This window comes from Nycticebus coucang, chromosome 3 (assembly GCF_027406575.1).
Source record: "Nycticebus coucang isolate mNycCou1 chromosome 3, mNycCou1.pri, whole genome shotgun sequence".
NCBI lineage: Eukaryota > Metazoa > Chordata > Mammalia > Primates > Lorisidae > Nycticebus > Nycticebus coucang.
The window spans coordinates 3,031,278-3,055,031 of NC_069782.1; the positions used below are offsets into that span (position 1 = coordinate 3,031,278).

The window sequence follows — 23,754 nt, forward strand, 5'->3', positions numbered from 1 at the left end:
GCTCAGGGCTCCTGGGAGCAGTGAGTGACATCAGCTCTGCTCACGGATTGTACTTCACAGACCAGAACCCTGTGATGAAACACCCGCCTGGGAGTGCTCACCTGATATCACTGTGTCTGAAAATCGATCAAATGCAGAATTACAAAAGAAAAATGTAATTTTTTTAAAGATGTGATAGTTTTATCATAAAAGCCTTACATTTACCCTGGTAAATTACATTCTCCCTGTCATCCCCCAATACATGAATATGGCTGAAGCAGTAGGCCTACCGCCCACCATTTACACGTCATTTTCACAAATGTCTTTGCTGCATCCCGCCTCCCAGGACAGCCAGGAACTCATTAATTCCTCATAGGCAAACCACTTGTGTTTATTGAGCAGAAAATGCTCCAACAAAGTGCAGGCTCAGACTAAAGGAATCTCATTTTATCAAAATTGCACTTTTATTTAGTCTTGTACAGCTAAAAAGGAAAACTTCAGCTACTACTTTAAAGAATAAGTGGCAACTAACCCAACATACCTCATTTCAGATAATGAAATCTTTCTTTAAAAAAGTATATTAGCCAATAAACTTTTTATAAATTATACTACTTTAAACACAGTAGTAATCCACTGTGGCTCCTCAAGAAATGTAGATACACACAGCATGATTCCACTTCTTGATTACAACCTAGAAAAGCCCTTGCACGAGTATACAAGGAGATGGGGTCAGCAATGTCGGTAATACTACAATAAAAAACACAAACATCTGGATAAATGCAAATACTGATAAATGTAAATACTGATGGAATAACACACAAACTGGACTCTAACCCCAGCAGACACGCGAACCAGAGCCACCAGAATCAATGTAGATAAATTTCATGAAACGGAACGCAGGGTGAACAGCACGTGGCCACAGATGGGACAGCCAGAGGTCACAAAAGGAATGACGCAGCAGCCCACAAGGCAGCGCAGAGACCCAGATACAGACACAGAAAGGGACATGTCATGTGGCCGCATCAGCAGGAAATGTCCAGAGCGGACAAATCCAGAGACAGACTGCAGGCAAGTGGGGAGCGGAGCCCCTCCTACTGGGCATGGGATTTCTCTTCCTGGTGGTGAATACACTATAAACACACAGCACTTCCAGTGGGATGTAAACGGCATCACTATACAGACGGGAGGGAGGGCAGGGAGGTCCCCTCCTGGACTCAGCAAGGTCCACGCCCACACGGGGGAGGCTGGATGTGCTGACCAACATCTTCAGCTAACTCTGAAGTAGGTCTAAGCCCATCCTCCCACCCTGACAGCAGCAGTAAGGCTGTCACCACAGAACGAGCTGCAGCATGCTTCACCTGAGAACAACAGAAACCATATCATCCCCCAAACCAAGAAACTGGAAATTTAAGGACGACTAATTTGCTACCATCAGGCGGCACGGAGGCCCTTGGTTGTGTTTTCAGGGTCCAATCTGTATATGTCCTGATGACCCTCAGCCACACAGCCAGGAAGGACTCTCAGGTCAAAGAACCAGAGACCACACTAGAAAGGGTCACAGGCTCCAAACTATGACATGCCAGAGGCCAACAGCCACAAGTAACTGGAATGATCTGGACAAAGGACAAGCTATCACAGGACAAAGGAAGGGCAGGCAGAGAGATGCCCCAGGGAACTGTGCCCTCGAGAGGACCCTCAACTGACGGGACCTTCCATGCCCTTCTCTATGGCAGACCCCGAAATGATGGACACCTTCTCAGCATAAGGCACGGCAGAGTCCATTAAAATGCCACCACTGGGGAGGGTAAACTCAGGTATGACACCAGACTGCGAGGGATGCCTCCAGGGAGATGGGGTCACAGCGTGAAAGCAAGCAGGAGCACGGCTCAGGTAGGGAACACGCCCAGGAGAAGGAGAATGGGCCTGAGGCCAGTGCCATCTCTTTGGGATGCTGCCCGGAGCGTCTATAACACAGATCAGAATCAAACGCTTTCTGAGAACATGCTTGCAGATAGCCGAGCTCTGCAACCTGCTCTTCACCTGCAGAGCAGCGTGAGCTCCAGGACAGGGTGGGCTCACACTCAGCGCTGGGTTACGCTTCTTCATTCAGGTCATCCAGCCCATGCTGGGCCCAATGCTGGGGCTGGAAAGACGGCAGGGAACAAGTGAGAGTCCCCATGCTCAGGTAGATTGCACAATGTTAGATAATTCATGAGGATTTAGGCAACACCAAGGCTAGAAGAAGGTGGCACAAAGTAACAGAGTCAGAAGCCCAGAAGTGAGCAGTGACACGAGTCCAATGCTGCAAGGCCATGGGGTTTGACAAGAAGCCGCCATCGCTGCAGATCCTGAAGCGCTTCCTCCAGGTTTGAAGTTGGGGCCCCACACCGAGGTGCTGCCTTTGAAGGAAAACTGACAGTACCAGACCAGAACAGACATGTTTTTATTTTTTTAATTAAAAGATAAATAGCAGTACACAAAAACAGCAACGAGAGAAATAGTGAAGAGTGAGAGAAAATAAAAGTGTGGGAAAGAAATCCAGCTGCCGTGTTCTAAGCATCATGAAATAAATGCAAAATTATATTGCCACATTTACGATTAAATGCCTGTCCGTGTTTCAGAGACACGATGTGCAGGAGCAGCTCACCGAGGCGACGTCAGCTCAGAGCACGCCAACTCCTCCTCTCCAAGTGCAGTCATTACCCAACACCCCCTTTGGATTCCATAGTAGCTTTCTGAAATATGAACTAAATTAGCAACTGAATTTGCCATTAGGCTCATTCTGAAACATACTGATGCCTCCCAGATTATAAAACACAGAAGAAGTAAGTTTTCCAAGGAAATTAACTTTGGAAGGCTTTGGAGAAAAATGTATGAAAAACTATTATAAGAAGAGTAAACAATTCTACCATGCCTGCCACCCACAGCATAATCTGAAACTCGTATCTGCCCCGAAGAGGCAACTACAGAAAGAGGTGGCCTCAGAAACCCAAAACCAAGAAGGCCTCCCAGGACCCGCACCACTCTGCCTGGCGGGAAGATGTACCCTGCCCTGCCAGGTTCAGTGTCCCACTGTGCCAGGAGTTCCCTGCAACAGGGACTAGATTCTGCCTCCCAGCACACTTCTCAAGGCCCCTGAGCACTGAGAACCCAGCAAGGACTGAGCCAAATGGAGCTGCTTCACAGGTATCTCTTGAAATGGAAGTAGCATTTTCATGATACATTTTTTCCTCATCACAAAAGCAATGTGTTTATTATAGATAACTTAGAAAATTTAAGGACGGCTAGGTACAGTAGACCGCCTATTTTCCAGTGCTCTGGGAAGTGGAGGCAGGAGGATAGCTTGAGGCCAGGACTTTGAGACCAGCCTGGTCAACACTGTGAGAACCCATCTCTACAAAAAACGTTTTCTTTCTTTGAGATAGTCATTCTCTGTTGCCCCAGGTAGAGTGCAGTGGCATCATCATAGTTCACTTCAACCTCAAACTCCTGGGCTCAAGCAATCCTCCTGCCTTCCAAGTAGTTGGGACTCCAGGCACATGCCACAGTGCTCGGCTAATTTTTCTATTTTTAGTAGAGACAGGGTATGGGTCTTGCTTAGACTGGTCTCACACTCCTGAGTGCTAGGATCCAGGCATAAACACTTTTTGAAAAATTAGCCACTGCCCATAATCCCAGCACTTTGGGAGGCCAAGGTGGGTAGATCATCTGAGCTCAGGAGTTTGAGACCAGCCTGAGCAAAAGAGACCCTGAGACCCTGTCTCTACTAAAACTAGAAAAACTAGTCAGCCACTGCACCTTTACTAAAAATAGAAAAACTAGCCTCGTGTTGCGCTGGGCACCTGTAGTCCCAGCTACTGAGGAGGCTGAGGCAAGACAACCTCTTCAGCCCAGGAGTTTGAGGTTGCTGTGAGCTGTGATGCCACATGGCCTACCCAGAGCAACAGAGTGAGACCCCCTCTCTCAAAACAAAACAAAAAAAATTAGCCAGGTTTGGTGACACCTGGTCCCAGCTAAGCTACACAGGAGGCTGAGGCAGGAAGATCACTTGAGCCCAGGAGTTCGAGGTTAGAGTGAGCTACGATTGCACCACTGCACTCCAGCCTGAGCAACAAACCCCTATCTGTGAAAAATAAAGAAACAAACAAATAGGTAAAGGGAACAGAAGCATTTTGAAATGTCTAACATGGAGAAGTACAGTTACGTATTGCATAACGAGGTTTCAGTAAACGACAGCCCACACACACAACGGTGTTCTCACTAGATTGAAGGAGCTGAAAGCCTCCCAGCCCCCAGTGATGCCAAGCTGTCATAATGTCATGGCACAACATGTTATTCATGTGCATTCGGTGATACGGTGTAAACAAATCTGCAAACAGTTGTATAAAAGTGCGGCACAGACAACCAGGCACAGTATACAACACTTGACAGTGATCTGTTCCTAGTTTATACACTTACTGTTCTGTATTCTAAATCATTATTCTAGGATGTACTCCTCAGATGTATTTTTTTTAAATTACCTATAAAACAGCCTCAGACAGCAAGAGGTCCCCAGAAAAGGCATTGTTATCACAGAGAGGGCAGCTCCTTGACTGTTATTGCCCCTAAAGACTTTCCAGCAGGGCAAGATGAAGAAAGTGACACTGATGACACTGACCCTGTCTAGGTCTAGACTAGCATAGCTGTGTCTTACTTTTTAACAAAAACGGTTTAAAAAAGAAAAAAAGCTTACAGAATAACGATACAAAGAAAATATTTTTGTACAACTCTATTTCTACATATAGTCAAAAGTTGTTACTACAAAAGAATCAAAAAGTTTCAAAAAATTAAGAAGTTTATAAAGTAAAAAAAAAAAGTTTATAAAGTAAAAAAGCCACATTAAGGTGAGGTTAATTTGTTATTGAAGAGAGAGCAAACCTCTATAAAGTCAGTGTAGCCTACGTCTGCGGTGTTCACCAGGCCCACAGCAGTGAGCTGCAGTGCCCTGGCCCTAAGCAGCTGTCCCGCCTTGTGGGCTCCATTCTCTGTGTGTGCCCTGCACAAGTACGGGTTCACTGTGTTCTACCTTCCACGCCAACCTCTCCCTGCACCAGTGCAGTGGTCACATGCTGTACAGGGGTGCAGCCCAGGAGCACAGTCTGCACCACACAGCCCAGTGTCCCACCCGCTTTCCCATGTAAGGCTGCGCCAGCAGCCCTCTATGATAGTCATACGATGGTCATATGATGGAATTGCCTGACAGCGCACTTCTCAGAACATGTCCAATCGTTTAGCCACACTGGCCTGGAGCGGCCAGCCACCACCCAGCCTCAGCCCCTCTCTCCTCACTGCTCCTCATTCCCACCTTCCCTGCCCAACTCCCCCTGCAGACCCATAAGCCCTATTTCCCTCTTCTCCTCTCCTAGTGCCCTCCCATGGGCTCCTCTGTGTACTCCCCACCTCCGTCCCTCCCAGTCTTTCTTTCTTCCCAGGAGGGACAATCACACTCTGTCTTGACCTCAAGGACCACCTCTAGGTAAAAAAGCCTCAAGCACACCTCCAGGAGGGACCACCTCTCAGCCACAAACCCACCCTCACGGGCCTATGGCAACAGGAGACTCCATGGAGAGTTCCATATTCTGAGCAACTGGACCCTGAACTGCTAAGCACCCCCTCATGACACTCAGCACTCAGGGTGCAACTTCCATGTTAATCCTCAGAAAACAGGAAGCAGCTTTTCAGAGACGGAGAACAAAAAGTCTGGGCACACTCAAAACGAAAGTTCCCCACAGGACAGGGCCCTGGAAACGGGGAGAGGTCATGCTGCCTCTGCCTCTCGGCCGAGAAGGGGACACCAGGGTGAAGGGAAAGGTGAACCCCAGAAGACCCGCCAGCAGTCACAGAAGTCAGAGTGCCGACACGAAGCAAAGTCACGGCACAGGGATGCGGCTTTCCCCCAGCACTGGGGAGCCAGGCCACAGCAGAGCTCAGCAGGGCTGGGGGGCCAGGCGGGCCCTGCCAGGAAGCAGCCTAAGCTCAGACACTGAGGGTGTCAGGGGACCTGCCCCGCCCAAACCACCCTCCTGAAGGATTGGGCTCCTGATAGGTGAGCAAGCTTTCTCAGTAATGGTTTCGGTGCTGTTAAGGGCAAGAGGGCGTGGATGACACGGACAGGCTATGACGGTTAACAGCAGATCGTGGACGCCTGCTCCTTGGGTTCCAGCCCAGCTCTGCCATTTATAAGCCATGTGACTCTAAGCAAGTGACTCAGCTTCTAAGTTTTCTATGGAAAATAGGGACCATTCAGTACCTCCCCCACCCCTGGCTGCTGTGAGACTACACAGATGGTTGTGTGAAAAGTGCTGGCCCAACGGAAGCCCTCAGTAAATAACCCCAGTGTGAGGGGTCCTCCCAGCTGCCACACAGCTCGGGGACTCCAGCCCACGTCCAGGCAGCACTGACCTGCTCTGGACTGCTCTGCACATAGGCACTCCCTGGGCTCCTCGGGAGGAAGAACCCACGTAGTTGGTCACACTGTGCTCCCAGGGTCGCTCACAGCAACGTCCCCCACCTCATTGACACCCCACTGAGCCCAGAAGTGTCTGTGTGGAGTAGATCGCCACATGGCCTGTGTCCAGTGGACCAAGAGGAGGACTGGCAGAAGACTCTGAGCCAGCCAGAGCAGAAAGGAGGGGGCAGACGTCACTCTCCAGCCCCACAAGAAAGCCCCAGTCACTCTGCCGCTGCCCCAGGCCCATGCAGGCCCCCAGCCAGCAGCCTCCTGACAAGGACTTGCCTGCATTTCCATCGTAGCTCACCCTCCCTAGGTTCCCCAACAAACTGGAGGAGAATGGGGTCCTTCCTCCTGCTCTCCTTAGTTAAGGAATACTTCAAATCATCAGAGATTTTTCTTAATGATTTCTGCCTTCATTTAAAATTAACCCCAAAGAGTCTAGATTCACTATATTAGACAACTATATAAAAAGGAACAAAATAGGGCAGTGCCTGTGGCTCAGCGGGTAGGGCGCCGGCCCCATATGCCGAGGGTGGCGGGTTCAAACCCAGCCCCAGCCGAACTGCAACAACAACAACAAAAAAAAAATAGCTGGGCGTTGTGGCAGGCGCCTGTAGTCCCAGCTACTTGGGAGGCTGAGTCAAGAGAATCGCCTAAGCCCAAGGATTTGGAGGTTGCTGTGAGCTGTGTGACGCCACAGCACTCTACCAAGGGCGATAAGGTGAGACTCTGTCTCTACAAAAAAAAAAAAGGAAAAAATAAGATTCACATTAAATTTATTTTTCATAATGTTTCTGGACAAAATAAGAGACATTTATTAATAACAACATGCAAAGTAACCACTGGAAAAAAAACAAGGAAGTGGAATTATTAGCATGTACATAGCAAAACTCCACCACCAGCACTCCAAGGCCTTGTCACAGTAAGAGCCTCTCGACTTGCAAGCAGCACCAGGGGAAACCCAGCTCGCCCAGAAACACAATCGCTGCCAGAACACAACTCCCAAGCTTCTCTCAACACCAAAACACAGGCATGAGGTTCTTATCAAACCAACTGCCCTTTAAAACACAAGGAGATAAGGGCGGCGCCTGTGGCTCAGTGGGTAGGGCGCCAGCCCCATATACCGAGGGTGGCGGGTTCAAACCCAGCCCCGGCCAAACTGCAACCAAAAAATAGCCGGGCGTTGTGGCGGGCGCCTGTGGTCCCAGCTACTCGGGAGGCTGAGGCAGGAGAATCGCCTAAGCCCTGGAGTTGGAGGTTGCTGTGAGCTGTGTGACGCCATAGCACTCTACCAAGGGCGATAAGGTGAGACTCTGTCTCTACAAAAAAAAAACACAAGGAGATGAATATGGGTTTGTAAAAACACGAGAAAGCGAGCTGGTCAGAGGCAGCTGCAGATTTCTGACAGAGGAGCAGGGCCTCCAGAGCACAGAAGAACCCTCTGAGCTTACTTCCAGTCTCCTGAGATGAAACACACTCTGTAACCAGAGTGACCTCCAAGGCCAATGACCAAGGGCCTCCTGTCCACTCATAACTGTGCCAAGGGACCTGATAAAGCCACCTGCAAGTCTCTGCCATGGACAGCCCTCAGCACACTCCCCAACTCTTCTGGGCTGCTGTAACAAACCTCTAGTTAGTGACTTAGAACATGCATTTATATCTTAAAGTTCTGGAGATCACAAGTCCTGCAGGGGTCTCATCAGACTCAAGTCTAGGTCTCAGCCGACTGCATTCCCTCCAGGAGGGAAGAATCCGCTTCCGCTCTTGCCAGCTGCTGTCAGCAAAATTCAGTCCCTTGTGTTAAAGAAGCCAGGCTGGTCCCAGCTGCTAAATGCTGAGCCACATTCCTTAGCTCATGGTCCCATCTTCCATCTGCAAAGCGGGCAACCACAGATGATGTCCACCTCTTAGGCCACTCTGAAGAGCTCATGTGGTTACACTGGACCCACCAGAAAATCCAGGACAATCCTCCCATTTCAAGGTCAGCTGATTAAGAGACCTTAATCTCCCTTTGTCATGTAATATGTCATATTCAAAGGTTCCAGGGAAGAGAACCCAGACACCTTTGGGGGCCCATTATTCTTTCCAGCACATCCCTACCCACCCTCAGGCCAGAACCCAGGTGATCATCTCAACTCCCCACACCCAGCCCCTCAGTGGTCCCATGAGCCACACCTACCCCGAGTCCACCCACTCCTCTCCAAACCGCAGCCTCCACCCTGGTCTCCACCCTGCCACATCCTCCTCCCGCACACTGGCCTCAAGATGTTAGTGTCACAGTATCACACCACTCCCTGCTTAAAACCTTCAGTGCTTTCCCCTGCCCCTGAGGGCCACGACCAGAATCTGCTCTGAGGCCCTGAAAGCCCTAAGTGCCCCTCCTCCTGGGCACAGGTATTCCTCTGCAGGGGGGCTCCGACACCCACCCAGCACCTCTGCAACCAGCCTGTCTCCTACTCCATGGCCAGGAAGAGGTGACCATTCTACTCCCACAGGACCCTGTGCCCCGCCAGCATCCCCAGGCCACCGCCCTCCGTGCACTCCCATCTGCATCACAAGTTACACGTCTCCCACCTCCTGGAGCCTCTAAGGCAGGGGTCCTCAAACTTTTTAAACAGGGGGCCAGTTCACTGTCCCTAAACCATTGGAGGGCCAGACTATAGTTTAAAAAAATATATATGAACAAATTCCTATGCACATTGCACATACCTTATTTTGAAGTAAAAAAAACAAAATGGGAACAAATACAGTCACACCGCCTCATGTGGCCCGCAGGCCGCAGTATGAGGACCCCTGCTAAGGGCACATGTGCTCGCTGAGCAGTCAGGGCTGTACCTGGCACGGGTTAGGGGCTCACACGTATTTACTGGATGCATCATCATCCCCCAACAATCCCTCTTCTTCAGCTGAGGATGACAGTGACCTGCTGAGCTGTCACATTTACTCAGAGTTGCCTCGTGGCTCTGGCAACATATCCTGAAAGCTGTCAGAGCCACAACACTGAGAACTCTCCTCTGCTCCTGCTTTATCCAAAACACCCATAGCCCTGCCACACTCAATTCAGGCCCTGCTCACTGCCATCCCACATTCAAATATTATAGTTCACATTCCCCAACTTCCTGCATACCCTTCCACAGAGCACACACCGCCAGGCAGAGCCAAGCTAAAACAGCAAACATCAGATCCACCTGAAAGGCTGCCTGTGTTCTCAAACCCAATGTGCTGTGATGTTGCCTTGGCGTTTAAGTCAACTGTGGCCAGAATTCCAACTGCATCTGCAGAAAGCAGCCCTTCTGGAGCTGAGAGCACCAATGGCCCAAGAAAGAACAAGCCCCAGCAGCCAGAGACTGAAACTTCTCTATTCTTATCACCCATTTACAGCTTCTCCCCACCTCCCTGACCTGGATGACGTCCTCACCTGGACACTGCAGCCACCCCTGCCTGGTCTCCCTGCTTCTGCCCTTACCCCCACCCCCAAAACCTCCATCCTATCTTTAATACAGCAGCCAAAGTAATTCTGTTAACCCTAAGGCAGACCCTGCCACATCACTGCTTAAAACCTTCCAAAGGCTCCCCATTCACTCAGAGTAAAAGAGTAACAGGCCAGGTGTAGTGGACAACGCCTGTGATCTCAACAGGATGTGGAAGGGGCTCACACACGTTCACTGGACACTTCATTATCCCTCAACAACTCCTCTTCTTCAGTTGAGGATGACGGTGGCCTGTTGAGCTGTCACCAGGGTGGCTAGGAAGGGAGGACTGTTTGAGAACAAAAGTTCAAAACCAGCCTGGGCAACAAAGCAAGACCCCATCTCTACAAAAAAATAGAATAAGTAGCCAGGTGTGGTGACTCACACCTATACTCCCAGCTACTCAGGAGGATCCCTTGAGCCCAGGAGTTGAAACCTGCGGTGAGCTGTGATCAAGCCACTGCTCTCCAGCCTAAGCCAACAGAGAAAGACCATGTCTCAAAAAATAAATTTAAAAAAAAGGAAAAGAGTTAACAGTCCACATCTTCACGACAACCACAAGGCCCTAATCTCTCTGCCCTTTGGACCTCATGCCCCAGGATTTTCCCCTTCCCTGGGCTATAGCCACACTGCCCACCCCCCAGACATGCCTAGGCCCAGGTCTGGGCACCGGCTTGCCCCCTTGCCTGGACTGTCCTTCACTAGCTACCCAGGTGAGCTGCTCCCTCACCTCCTGCAAATGTTTCCTCAAATGTCACCTTCTCAGTGAGGGGCTCCCTGGCCACTTTATCACCATGAAACCCTCCTACCACACCTGCTCTTGAACTTATCCATTCCTCTTCGCCACATTATGTTTTGATAGCAGCTATCACCTTTCAACAGTTAACTCTCTACTTACTTAGTTACTTATACTCTGCCCGTCCCACTCCATCCGTAAGAACACAGATCCCAGTCTGTTTTGTTCACTGGTGTACTTCCAGAACCCGGGGCAGGTCCCAGCACATTAGTATGGCTTAAATAAATACTTGCTAGATGAATAAATTATCAAACTCTCAAAGTGTATCCAAGAGGCCTCTTCTTTTCTCATCAAAGATAACTGGGCTAAGCCAAACAACTCTCCCACAGTTCACCACAGCCACTTAGACGTAGTACAGCCCCCTCACATGACAAATACAGAAAATGACAGCCCTGGTTGACATGACTTGGTTAAAGTAACACAGATATTATTAGAAAGACAAAGCTAAAATCTGGACCACCCCACTCCAGCCAGAAGTCTGTCCACAATACCACACATCTTGGCTCATCCAGAAAAGAAAGCAGCAGCTAAACATGCACCTAAAAGCCAAGGTGCACAGAACAGAGGGGAGGGGCTCCCGCAGGACCACCTCTCACACCTAAAGGCCAAGGTGCACAGAGCACAGGGGGAGGGGCTCCCAAAGGACCACCTCTCACACCTAAAGGCCAAGGTGCACAGAACAGAGGGGAGGGGCTCCCGCAGGACCACCTCTCACACCTAAAGGCCAAGGTGCACAGAGCACAGGGGGAGGGGCTCCCGCAGGACCACCTCTCACACCTTGGCCAAATCTCTTATTCTCTCCAGGCTAATGTGAAAGACAGTTTAGCTCTACCACCATTACTGCACTAACAATAGAGATGAGAAGGCGCATTCCCTCGACAAGGAGAGCTCGCTAGTGAAGGAAACAAGCCCATCTCAGCAATACCGAGTTTGATGCATAAATAACATACTACAGTGGAACCTCACAGCTGACCACCTCCCTACACTGACCGGCTCCTTAAGTTGACCTAACTGTTATAGACCATACATACTGATACACACGTACATAACAGTACAACAGGCTTAGCTCCTTATGCTGACCTCCTCCATATGCTGACCAGTGTGTTACAGTCCCCTGTGTGGTCCTTTTACAGAGGTTCTAACGTACTTTAGTTCACAATGCATAAAAACACGCAAAGCTTTTCAAGAAGGTAAATTTTGGGGAAAGGAAAAAAAAGGTAAGTTAGGCAAAAGGGAAGGAAAAACATTCCAGTTAGTATAAGAGCATGAAAGTAACAGGGGCGTCACACAGTGTGGTATGACAAGGAACCTACAAGCCCATCAGCACTGCTGGCTGAGCAGCATCAGGTTACCAAGGGCCCTCCTTACACATCCTACAAAAACACTGAGACTTCTCAGCACAGCATTTCAGGGGAAACAGCCGAGGGGCTATAAACGAAGCCTACCTCAGTGAGTGCTGACTAGAAGAAAAAGCACGTGCACTGCAAGGGACAAAAACTAGTGGACAACACACTTGTAGAGCACCAAGAATAGCTGGGGAAATACAAAATGCCTACTGAATATCAGCTAGTATTCGTCATAAGGAAGTATTAGAGTTGTACTATTTAAAAATCCCTTGTATTTTGCAGCGGGTGTAGTCTTCCTCCTGAGTTTCCTGGGTTGAGGTCTGCACTCAAAAAAGAATAAAACAATCATGGGAACACTTGAAAGAGCTGGCAAAGCCCCGAAAATCTGTGTAAGTGAAGACTAAGTATGCAGCTGGTGATCATCATTACTGATAGGGAAGGGGCACACATTTGCAAGCCCTCCTTCAGGGACGAGTCCCAGCCTGTCACCTGAAATAGCACTGCTAGAGGCAAATGCCCCAGGATAAGAGGGGAAAACACACCTCTGGTGGGCTCAACATTTCCTTTTTTCTCCTACCCTCTTTAGTGACAGCCTCTAATGATTCTCCAAGACCCCGTTCCAACTTCATAAGTGTGACATGGGAGCTGCTCTCTAACGTGCCTAAGACATAGCACAGCATCAAAATCAAAGGAAAAGTGTACCATTGGTAATTCACATTCTTGCAGAAGAAAACCCGGACTGCCTTAGGTTCTTAATCTGTCCCTGCCTCTTCCAGCCGCTGGTGGCTGCCAGCAATCTCTGATTTTCCTGGTCTTGTATACACACTGCTCTAATCTCTGCTCTGTCTTTATAGGGCCATCTTCCTTCTGTCTGTCTTTCTGTGTACAAATATCCTTCTTCTTACGACGACACTAGGCATTGGATTAGGGCCCATTCTAAATCAGTATGACCTCATCCTAAATTGATTACTTCTGCAAGGACCCTATTTCCAAAAAAAGTCACATTCACAGGTTCTAAATGGACATGAATTTGGAGGCAGGGAGGACACTATTCAATCCAGTGCAAGGACAAATTACCAGGAACCATAATTGTCAATCCAAAGGTGTATTCCCTGTTGTAACTCCACACAGCAGCGCTATTATTCTTGCATCTCAGTTGATTAAGAATTGAATAGAATTTAGAACGATGGAGAACCAAAACCTCAAGACCTAAAAACAGCACATAAAAGCTACACCATCATGTGACTCCTTTTCTCACCGTCATGTGACTCCATGTTCTATAGCATCTGTTCCTGTCATTAGTAGGACCTCCTATACTCCACCATTCCAGAATCTTCACCTCATCCTGGACCCTGACACTGGTTTTGTGAAAAGTCTTATTCTTCTTAAATCAAACACAATCAGATAAAATAGAGTCTGTGACCACCTTTAATGACTCCCTCCATTCTCAAAGTCACTGTGTCTGAGCCATCAGTAACTCACTCTTGCCAACTCCCAGATCACTCTGAAAAGCAAATTTTTCTGACTGGGTGCAGTGAATTCCAAGGTTTACAACTTTATCCCTCAAGCAATAGTGTTTATTTTTGGAACACGGAAGTACAAACTATTTTACTGTGCTTCTGAATGGTTCTACTTAATGTCACTATTAATATCGCTAGTATTAATAACAATTAATACCATTAATATCACTACTCTTGATTTTCAATATCTTAGACTTTAGCTTAAAGACAGAAGAATATCTTTAAATCCACAAGTCTGCTTGGCTCTAATCTGTTTTCACCAGTGGCTGATTTTACACTAGGTATTTTCCACAGATCGTCTCCTCATTCCCTAGGGCCCCAGCTGCACCAATCAGACAAGGACTTTGGAGCTGTACAGCGTCCAGGGTGCGCCCAGGTCATTTCGGGTACTGAATTTTAAAAATGCTTCCTGCTGCTTACACAAGATAGGAGTTGGTTTTAAGACCACAAAGTGGAAACATAGACACTCACAGGGAATCTCTGGCCCTCTTCCGCGCTCATGGTAAAAGCAGTAGCCCCCGACAAGAACGCAAATCAAGTGGGCCAAAACCACCACACCCCCTGCAAAAACCGATCTACCCCAACCCTCCGAGCCCCAGCCGGCTCAGCCTCGCCTGGGCCAGTGTCCTGACTCCACCGAATCCTTACCAGCGTGACCCGTGTCAGTTCCTTTCAGCTTCCCCAGGCATCAGAGGAGTTTCGCACAAGAAAGCCTCGGGAAAAACCTGCTGGCAGCTCCTCCTCCTTGCAAGACCCGCTCCTTCGTGCAGCCGCTGACACCCCCAAGACCTCCCCTTACACCACCCAGCAGTCTCCTCGGAGCCTAAATTACCCTCCTAGACCCCCACCTCCACCTGCAGCCCAGGAGACCTACGCGGACACTTGACCTCTGACCCCTGACCCCGACCCGGCCCTCCTCGTCACACCCACCTGCCTGGGACCTTGCTGTTGCTGCGCTTCCAGAACTGCTTCCTGGCGCCGTCGCTGGCCATGGCCCCTCCTCATCCCTCAGACTCGCAGTCCAGACACACTGGGTGCAGCCAGGCAGCCCCGAGCAGCCCCTTCCTATACCCCGGGTGGCCCCTCAGGCGTCCCGGGACTCCCCAGCATAGAGCCTCCAGGCTCTTCCGCCTCTCTCCGGAAGTTGTGCCTCCGCACGCCCGGAAGTCCCGCCTCCGTCCCAGGTGGCGTGTGACGCACTGCGCGGGGCGCCGGACGGCATTGAAGGGCGACGCCGGTGGCAGTGCGCGTTGTTCGCCTGCGGGGGGTGGGGCGGCGGCGGACTCCCAATCGGGTCCCGGGGTGCGCAGCCGCTGGCTAGGGACTTCAGGGGGCCGTGAGCTCAGCAGTTCCCCGGAACACCAGGAAGCGGGGCGCCGTCCAGACCCGCGGCGCGCCGACGCGGAAGCTCCCAGGCATCCGCGGTCCAGGGTGCGCCCGCGGCGCTGCGGGGACGTGTAAATACCAAGGGGTCGGGGTGTGCACGGAGCGCTGAGGTGAGACTCGACCACACGGTGGCGTTGGGCCTTCTTTGGGAATGGTGCCAGGGCATCATCTCGGACTTCCCGGGAGCGCAGTCGAACAAGGGGGCGTGAGGACCTCTCCTGGGCTGCGGCCGCGAACGGTCCTTCACGCGCTTGAAAGAGGGCAAGTCCGGAGCGAGACGTGCTGTGCGTGGAAAATACATAGGATTCCAAAGGCTTTGTATGAAATGTAATAATTTGCATAATTGCATACTGAATGATAATAGTATGGATTCGGTTCAATAAAATGTATTGTTAATTTTTACATTTATTTTTATTTTTCTAATGTGGCTGACAAAACACGAGATTCCATATGCAGATTGCATTATATTTCTGTGGGTATTAAAGACAGGTAACAAAAACAAAAGATTGGAGCTTCTTGACAGAACAATGCCAGTTATTTTAGAGCAAAAGGTGATTGTACATATTCTCTGATTGAGAGTTTTCTGGCTCGGCGCGTAGCACAGTGGTTAGGTGCCAGCCACATACACCAAAGGTGGAGGGTTCGAACCCTATCCAAGCCTGCTAACCAATAATGACAACTGCAACAAAAAATAGCCAGGCGTTGTGGTGGGCGCCTGTAGTCCCAGCTACTTGGGAGGCTAAGGCAAGAGAATCGCTTGAGCCCAAAAGTTTGAAGTTGCTGTGAGCGGTGAGACCACAGCACTCTTCTAAGGGCAACAAAAAAGAGTTTTGCTGTGCCTCTTCAATTACTGGTGGTGGTAACATTGATTTAGTATTTGCTGTATACAGTGTATCATACAAAGGTACTTTATGTGCATTATCTGAATTAGATGCCAACGATACCTTCAACACTCTACCCTCTTGGACGGCACCTGTGGCTCAAAGAGTAGGGTGCCAGCCCCATATGCCGGAGGTGGCGGGTTCAAACCCAGCCCTGGCCATAAACTGAAAAAAAAAAAAAAAAAGTAATAACACTCTACCCTCTTGTCACAGAACAAAGTTAGTGGCTCTCAGCTCTCGTGACAACACACCCTATCTCTAAGAGCAGAGCCTTCCACTGCCCCTTGTACACACCATGCAACATTTACCTGACTGCATGTTCTCCACACTTAGCTGCCAGGTGAGATCTCTTAGTCTAATCTCATCCTCAGGAACAACCTCAGCACCTGACACAGTAAATCTTCCATAAATTCTTGTCCCCTTTTGCCACAGAATCTCCCTGGGGAAGTCCTGGTGATTTGGTGATCCTTCCAGATATCACCCCAGTAGATCCACAGGGCCGCTTTATGCACAGCTTTGGGATCTTGTCCTTACCCAGCCTCAGGAAGTCTCCAGAGATCTCCTGGTAAAACCTAGTGTATCCCTAAAGACTCTTAGGGGATCCTCTCCTTAAAGAATTCAGGAAGGCCCCCAGGGATCTCTGGCTGACGTACAGTCTTGGGACCTCCCCAGAGATGGGCTCCTGACAGCCTCAGGGATCCCCTGCGGGCAGCACTGGAGAGTATGGGGGTTCTCCCCAGCTCAGTCTAACTTATAAGAAGCAGTGATTGAGATGACAAAGGAAGGAAAGGCTGTGGTAGAGTTTCCAGAGGAGACCTTGACAACAGTTGGTGACTGGTTAGGTGTGATTATGACACCTTAGGTTCAGTTACTCTCTGTAGCTTACCTACTGTTTCAGGGTAAGGAATGAGGCTGAGATTGACTTGCAGGCTTCAAGACTGGCTGAGTGAGGATGGTTAGGGTCACGACAGATACATGACATTGAGTAGTGAGCCTGTCTGCAGCCTAAGTGTAAGATTGGTTTTGGACTCAGGCTTGTCCACTTAGTAGAGCAGTGACTCAAGCACCCTGGCAGTGCCTGGTTCCTGGTAAATATCTGTTAAGCTGATTTGGCTCGGAGGACATTTGGCAGAGGGAAGGTGGTGCATAGATGTGAGAGAGTGAGAGAGCATGGAGGTCAGCAAACCCTAAGCAGTTCAGCTTGGCCAGAGTTAGGGCACCTGGAAGGAGATGGAAGGAGAAGCTTGAAAGGTGGAACAGGCCAGGGCAAAATATGAGTGTAGTCCTGCCCCCAGATTGGTTACTTCTGGTTGAAAGCACTGGAGAAATCAGTTTCAAAAAAGGTAAGCTGACCTGTCTCTTCCTGTGTGCAGCAATGACCCCCACTCCAGACCAAAGGCAGGAACCATGTTGAGAAAAACCGGTAGACTTGATGACCTATAATGTTAACTTGTTTGTCAAAAAAAAATTTTTTTAATTTGATAAAATATATGTCCTGTGACTGACAAAGTTAATATGCTGACAGCTTACGAGTAAGTATAAGACCCCCAATAGGAAGAAGGCCTGATTTTTAATATTAAATATGTATTTTTTAAAGTTTAAGCAAATAAATCTAAAGGCATATTCAAAAACGAAATACAGATGGTAAACTGATAAAAATGGGACTTTTAGCAATTTTTTCTTTTTGAGACAATGTCTCACTCTGTTGCCCAGGCTAGAGTGCCATGGTGTCATCACAGCTCACAGCAACCTCCAACTCCTGGGCACAAGCAATTCTCCTGCCTCAGCCTCCCGAGTAGCTGGGACTGCAGGTGCCACCACCACGCCTAGCCAGTTGTAGTAGAGACGGGCTCTTGATGTTGCTCAGGCTGGTCTCAAACACCTGAGCTCAAGTAGTCCTCTGCCTCAGCTTCCCAGAGTGCTAGGTTTAGATTAGCACTGCACCCAGTCAGCAATTTTTTTAAATAAAAAAATAAATGAAATAAAACTTATCTGTAAACTGGCAAAGATGAAGAAGAATGAGGTTGGCAACTGCCGGGAAAAGACACCTCAATGCTGGGACTGTAAACTGGTAGCATTATGTGAAGTACAGTTTGACAGATGTGATTAATCGAAAACCCTATGAATATACATAATCTTCAACCTGGGACTTATACTAAGGAACTAGTTGGATGCTCTAACAGTTACATTTTTGTTTTTGACACAGGGTCTCATTGTATTGCTCAGGCCGACTTTGAACTGCTGAGCTCAAGGGATCCTCCCAGAGTGAGGGTGACCTGGGCAATCGTGTGACTACACCCAAGGGCCCCCGGCAGCAGGGAGGCCCCTGAGACTGCCTGCCCAGCACAACACCGCCCCCCACCTCCTGGGGTCCCCTCCTCCCTCGCACACTCTCCCTAGACCCTGCCCCATTGCCGGTGGAGCAGTGAGTGTCTGACATGAGTTCTTTGGGATGAGAAAGAGACCGCTAGCCCTTTCCCAGAGCAGCAACTATCTGATAGGAGCCTCAGGAGGGTTGGGGAGGTCGGCCCAGATTGCAAATGAGACCACACAAAGAGCAGCAGGTGGAAAGAGGGAAAAGGACTGGCAGTGACTCTCAAGGCCCTGGGTCCAGCTGGCCCTGGCCCAGCCTACCCCACCCCACTCTTCCTATACACATGGCAATTTACTGCCCTGTGGCAGTGGCCCTGGGAACAGGGACAGCCCGGCCAGAAGAGGAGCTGGAGGCCAAAGCAGGATACCCTCAAAGGAAAGTGGCCAGGAAAACCACTGCACTGTGTCTAACTTAGGATAGAAACCAGAGGCCGTGCCCCGAGGATTGTTGAGTGTGTGGAGGGAAAAAGATCCAAACTTCCCCTTACGTTTGCCTTTTAGCAAAAGAAAGAAAGAAATTAAATGTTGACTAATACATAGTATGCGAACGAGAGAAGTACATGCATATAATATATAAATATGTGTGCTCATGTGAAGATTAAGAAAAGCAGGAGAAGATTAAGAAAAGCCCCTTGGTGTAAAGTGCAGAGTTCTAGAACCCCCCCCCCCCCCTTTTTTTTTTGGAGGCAGAGTCTCACTCTGTCACCTTGGGTAGAGTGCTATGGCATCATAGCTCATAGCAACCTCAAACTCCTGGGCTCAAATGATCTTGCCTCAGCTTCCTGAGTAGCTGGGACTACAGGAATATGCCACCATGCCCAGCTAGTTTTTGTTGTTGTTTTCTATTTTTAATAGAGACAGGGGTCTCACTCTTGTTCAGGCTGGTCTTGAACTACTGAGCTCAGGCAATCCACCAGCTTGAGTGTCCCAGAGTCCTGAGATGACAGGCGTGAGCGCTGAGCCTGGCCCAGAATCATTTTTAATCAGTAGTCAGAGCCTGTGTCCTGCTAGTCTCCCGCCCTCCCGCCTGCTGCCTTGCTCCTTTTGTCAGATGCTCCAACAGCTGACAAAAGGGTAGACCTAGTTGCCAGTGCATCTCTGACAAAGATGCCAACGAGAATGCCGTCCCCAGGGCACGCTGTTGGTCCAGCTTCACACACTGCAGTGATGCAGGCGGCCGTTCCTGCCTGAACTGCGGGGCACTTTCCTCAGTGCCCAAGTCCTCTTTGCAAAGGGCTGATGGCCCTCCAGCTCAGCCAGGGCAGCTGGTGCCAGTGGGCTGGGAAGTGCCCCTTCTTGGTTCCAAGGTGAACATTACACTCCAGAAATGTCATCCCCTCAGGAGCAGCAGAAGGAAGAACAGGGATAGTGAGGGCCAGAGAGGGGAGGACCTGGGGGCACACAGCTCACCCCTGTCCCACCTGGGAAAAAACTGCCACAGAGTAACCAGAACTGTTTGCCCGCTTTCATTTCCTCCTTTTTCCTTACATATATTGAAAAAATCAGTAGTCACATTCTGTTACCACCCTGTTTTCTTAGATGCAAAAAAAATACAAAATTAAAAAAGATCTCCTCCAAATGGATCAAGTCTTGTGGAATCCAGGAAAAACCACAAATCCAAATGCTTTGAAGAATGAAGACATTTCACTGAGGCTTCCTGGGGGTAAAGGGCAGGGTCAAGGCTCACTAGGGTGCAGGGCAGGTGGAGTGGTGGGAGGGATAGGGGGTCAAAGGGTGAGACTGGGGCTAGGCCAGGGTGCTCTCAGAGGTCCTCCAGGGGCAATGACACAGGACAGGAGCTTCCCCCCTGCAGGCGCAGCCCCTCCTCCCCAACCCCTGGTTCCCTTCGCACCTTGCCACCCTTCACGGCTCCACCTGGGAAGGCCCAAGGCCCAAACCTAAATCATCCCTGGAGCGTTCTCCGCAGTCTCTTGTTTGACGAGGAAGCCCGGCCCAGAGGAGAGAAGCATCTGGTGGGAGGAGGCCCCAGGGTCCCCACTGCCCAGCCATAGGCTGTGCCACCAGGACACAGGAGTGTCTTCTCTCCACCAAAAAGGCCTCTACAACTGCAAGGGCACCAGGAACCCCAGACTCCCTCTTATCTTTTGGTGGGGAAGGTGAGAATAGCTCTCCAGGAGAAAGAAAGCCTGGCCCTGACAAACACAGACCCCCAGGACTCCTGGTCCAGCTCCCAGTCAGGGCTGCGTCAGCTCATCCCTCCCTTGCCACAGCAGTGTCACTCACTATCTCTGATGGCACAGAGTGAAGCAAAGGCTTGGGCCACCCGAAGCCTTTCACTAGGAACAAGCTATGACCAGCACTAGAGGTTACACAGGTCTCTCTTATTGGGGCCTGGCTACTCCAAATACCTGGAGGTTGCTCCACAAGCAGGAACCCAGCCTCAGCTGCCTGCACAGAAACCTCCAGCTCCTGCCCCAATGTCCAGCAGCGTAGGGCAGCCAGGGAGCCCAAGCTTGAACATCCTCCTTAAAGTCAAGCAGTGTGGAGGGTGTGGTCTGTGGGACAGAGCCATGCCACTAAAGCAGGGAGAGAGGAGTCTGGCGGGGCCCATCACCCAGGCCCCTCCCGGATGGCAGGGCTGGGCTCTTGTGTTGGCTGCCACACTGCCGTGCTCTGTCCTTGCTCTGCCCAGAGGTAGCTGTGTCCCAAACCAGCATCTTGTTTTGTTGGCTCTGCTGGCTAGGGGATTGCCAGCGGGTCAACCTCTCACCTTACCTTACCACCCCTAATGCCGACAGCTACTAGGTCAGTCAGTAGCAGCAAGCTGGACGTTCAAGACATATTTATTGACTGAACTGGATATAAGTGACCAGAAGGAAGTAGGTAGCTGGGACCGTGGCCACATGTTCCCATCAGGGCTACGCAGAGCTGCAGGATCCCAGTCCAAGGGCCTGGGACCATCTTGTCCCTTCCTGGACCTTTCCTTGGCTCTGTTTCCAGAGGGCAAAGCCAAGTCTGCTGACCACAGTGACTGGCAACGTTCCAGGCACTTGCTGTGGCAACATTTATTGTCAAAGGAAGAGGTTTTGCCCTCCAGCTGGGCCACTTAGTTTATAAATGTTAATAGTAATTCTAGGAAAATCCTCTCCACGTGGGAAGACCCAAGGCCCAAACTTACATTGTTCCTGGTGTAAAATGTGACTTGGTAGAGTGTGGGAGGAAGGGAAGGGCAAAGTGGCCTGAGTAAGCCCAGCCCCCTCTCTGGGCCTCACCTTCCCCTATCTGTAAAATGGGGACAACAGCCACTCTCCTGTCTAGTTCACAGGATTCTCCTGAGGATCAGTGAGAATGGAGGGGCGGCGGAGGGGTCGGGACTGAAGGGGAGCTGCAATCTTCTCTCCGTTTCTTTGTCTGTTTGTTTTTTATTTTGGTTTTTGTTTTTTAACCCCCAGATGAACAGGTGAACCCTGAGTCAAGGATCCCTCCCAGGAGCTGTCAGGGCTGGTCTGTGGCCCCAGGTCCCCAGCAGAGTCAGCCCTTGGGCACCAGGCCAAGGCCAGGGGTGTGTGGCAGACTGAGCACCTGCTGGAGCCTGGCCCTCCCTGCCCTGCCCATTTCCTCCTTTCCTCGTTCAATCCTGTCAGCCACTGACCCCAGACGCCCTGTCCCGGCTGCACACCTCGCCACCCCTTGAGTCCGTCTGCCAGGCGGGTGTCCTGCCACGGCACAGCAGGGGTCTCGCCAGTGGTCCTCCCCCAGCATTGCTGCCCCCCAGACCTGTGGCCAGCTTGCAGCACTGTGCTCAGGAGCCCTCCGTTGTCCCTGTGTCTGCAGAAGAAGCCCTAGGTCCTCTCCCAATAAATAACTAAGTGACCCAGCTAGAGGGCAAAGCCTCTTCCTTTCACAGCAAATGTTGCCACAGCAAGTGCTTGGAACTTTGCCAGCTGCTGTGGTCAGCAGACCTGGCTGTGCCCTCTAGGAACAGAGCCAAGGGAAGGTCCAGTGAGGGGGGGACACCTCTCCTCCTGCTCCCCAGTCCTCTCTGTCCCTCAGCACACCCCAAGGATACCTTCTGACCTGTGGCTGGTGTACTCTGCCCAGGAGCTACGCCCCCGCTTCCAGGGCTCCCCCCTCCAAAGTGCCCCTCCCACCATGGGCCTCCACTCCCTGAGCGAGCTGATGAGCTGATGGTCTTTCAGGAGCTGGACCCGCCCACACACACAGGAGTACCTACAGGGCTGAGGCCAGACTGAGTCATCACACCCAGGGGGCAGGGGCCATGGGCTGGGGAGTGTGGAAAGCTAATGGGGTCAGGGAAATTGGCCAAAAGGAACTGGGTGTGGCCTCTTTCTGAGCCTCGCTTCCCCAAGCCATCCAGGGAGGTGATGCCAGCCTCCTGGAGCCCTGCCCTGTGACCTTAGCACCATGCCATGGTGGACGCTGGCTGGACGCCCCTGACTCACATCCTGCAAGGTGTCCAGAGCTGCCCCCTGCCCCCTCTCCCTTCAGCCCCTGGGCACCCCCTGTGACACAGCCATCACATCACTCACTGTAAACCTGGAATCACCAGGTGCTGCCAGAGAGCTGGGCCAGGCATCAAGGGGCTCCAACTTCGTATGACCTGGGTACCTCCCAGGCCCTCTCTGGGCCTCATATTTCTCACCTATAAAATGGGGGTCATCATCCCCACTGTCCTGCGCTCCTAAAAATCAAATAAGGCAATAAATGGGGGATTGCTTTGACGAGATGATAGCATCCCCCTGATGTCAGAGACTAGTGCTGTGATCAGTACAGAGGTTCGGTGAGTCTGCCCACAGCTCTGCTACTTCTCCAGGACAAGCCTGTGAGACCCGTCTTGGGGTGGGACCTCCAGCATGAATACTGGGGTGGTCACTGTGCACAGCCCTGCAGCCCATTCCAACCCACAGCACAGAATGGGCCTCCTCTCAGGCAGCAGCATGCAGCTCCCTCTGGATCCCTGCCCTGGCTGTCAGCTGGGCAGCCAGCCAAAGAAACATCTTTCAAATGTCTTCCTGGGGATCTGAATTAACATGGTGGGGCTGGGCATGGTGGCTCATGCCTGTAATCCTACCACTTTGGGAGACTGAGTAGGGGGGATTGCTTGAGTGCAGGAGTTAGAGGTTGTAGTGAGCTGCGATGACAGCACTGCACTCCAGCCTGGTGACAGAGCGAGATCCTGTCAAAAAAAAAAAATTAACAGTGACTCCGAGACGTGCTCGCTTTGGGAGGAAGAAGAGGAATGAAAGGGTGGACTTTTTTCTGCAGATGACATGGGTATTTGAGATTTGGCCCATCCCATGTAACCTCCTAAGGAAGTCACAGAATTTTCAGAGAAAACAGCGGACAGTTGGCCAAGTGACTGGGAGCCAAGGGGGAACCTGGGGAGCCTTAGAGTGTCAGAGTTGGTGGGCTCCTTAGATTCATCCCTCTTGCACCCCCACTTTGTGGCTGGGTATGCTGAGACCTAGAATCTAGCCATATATTTAAGGCAGAGCTGGACCCAGCCCCAGCTCTCCTGACTTCCCGGG

General features: G+C 50.7%; 1 protein-coding gene across 3 annotated transcripts in view; it reads right to left on the minus strand.

Annotated features, from left to right (window-relative positions):
- Window positions 1-14,758, minus strand: part of TBC1D22A (TBC1 domain family member 22A) — a 314,377-nt gene extending 299,619 nt beyond the window's left edge. Inside the window, exon 1 of one of the 3 annotated variants that reach the window (XM_053582457.1) lies at window positions 14,535-14,758. In XM_053582457.1, the coding sequence (XP_053438432.1) occupies window positions 14,535-14,596 (62 nt within the window). In that variant the 5' untranslated portion in view covers window positions 14,597-14,758. Of the gene's footprint in view, window positions 1-14,252; window positions 14,459-14,534 lie in introns of those variants that run through there. The other 2 variants (XM_053582458.1, XM_053582459.1) reach the window with 2 other exon arrangements.
- Window positions 14,759-23,754: the final 8,996 nt, after the last annotated feature.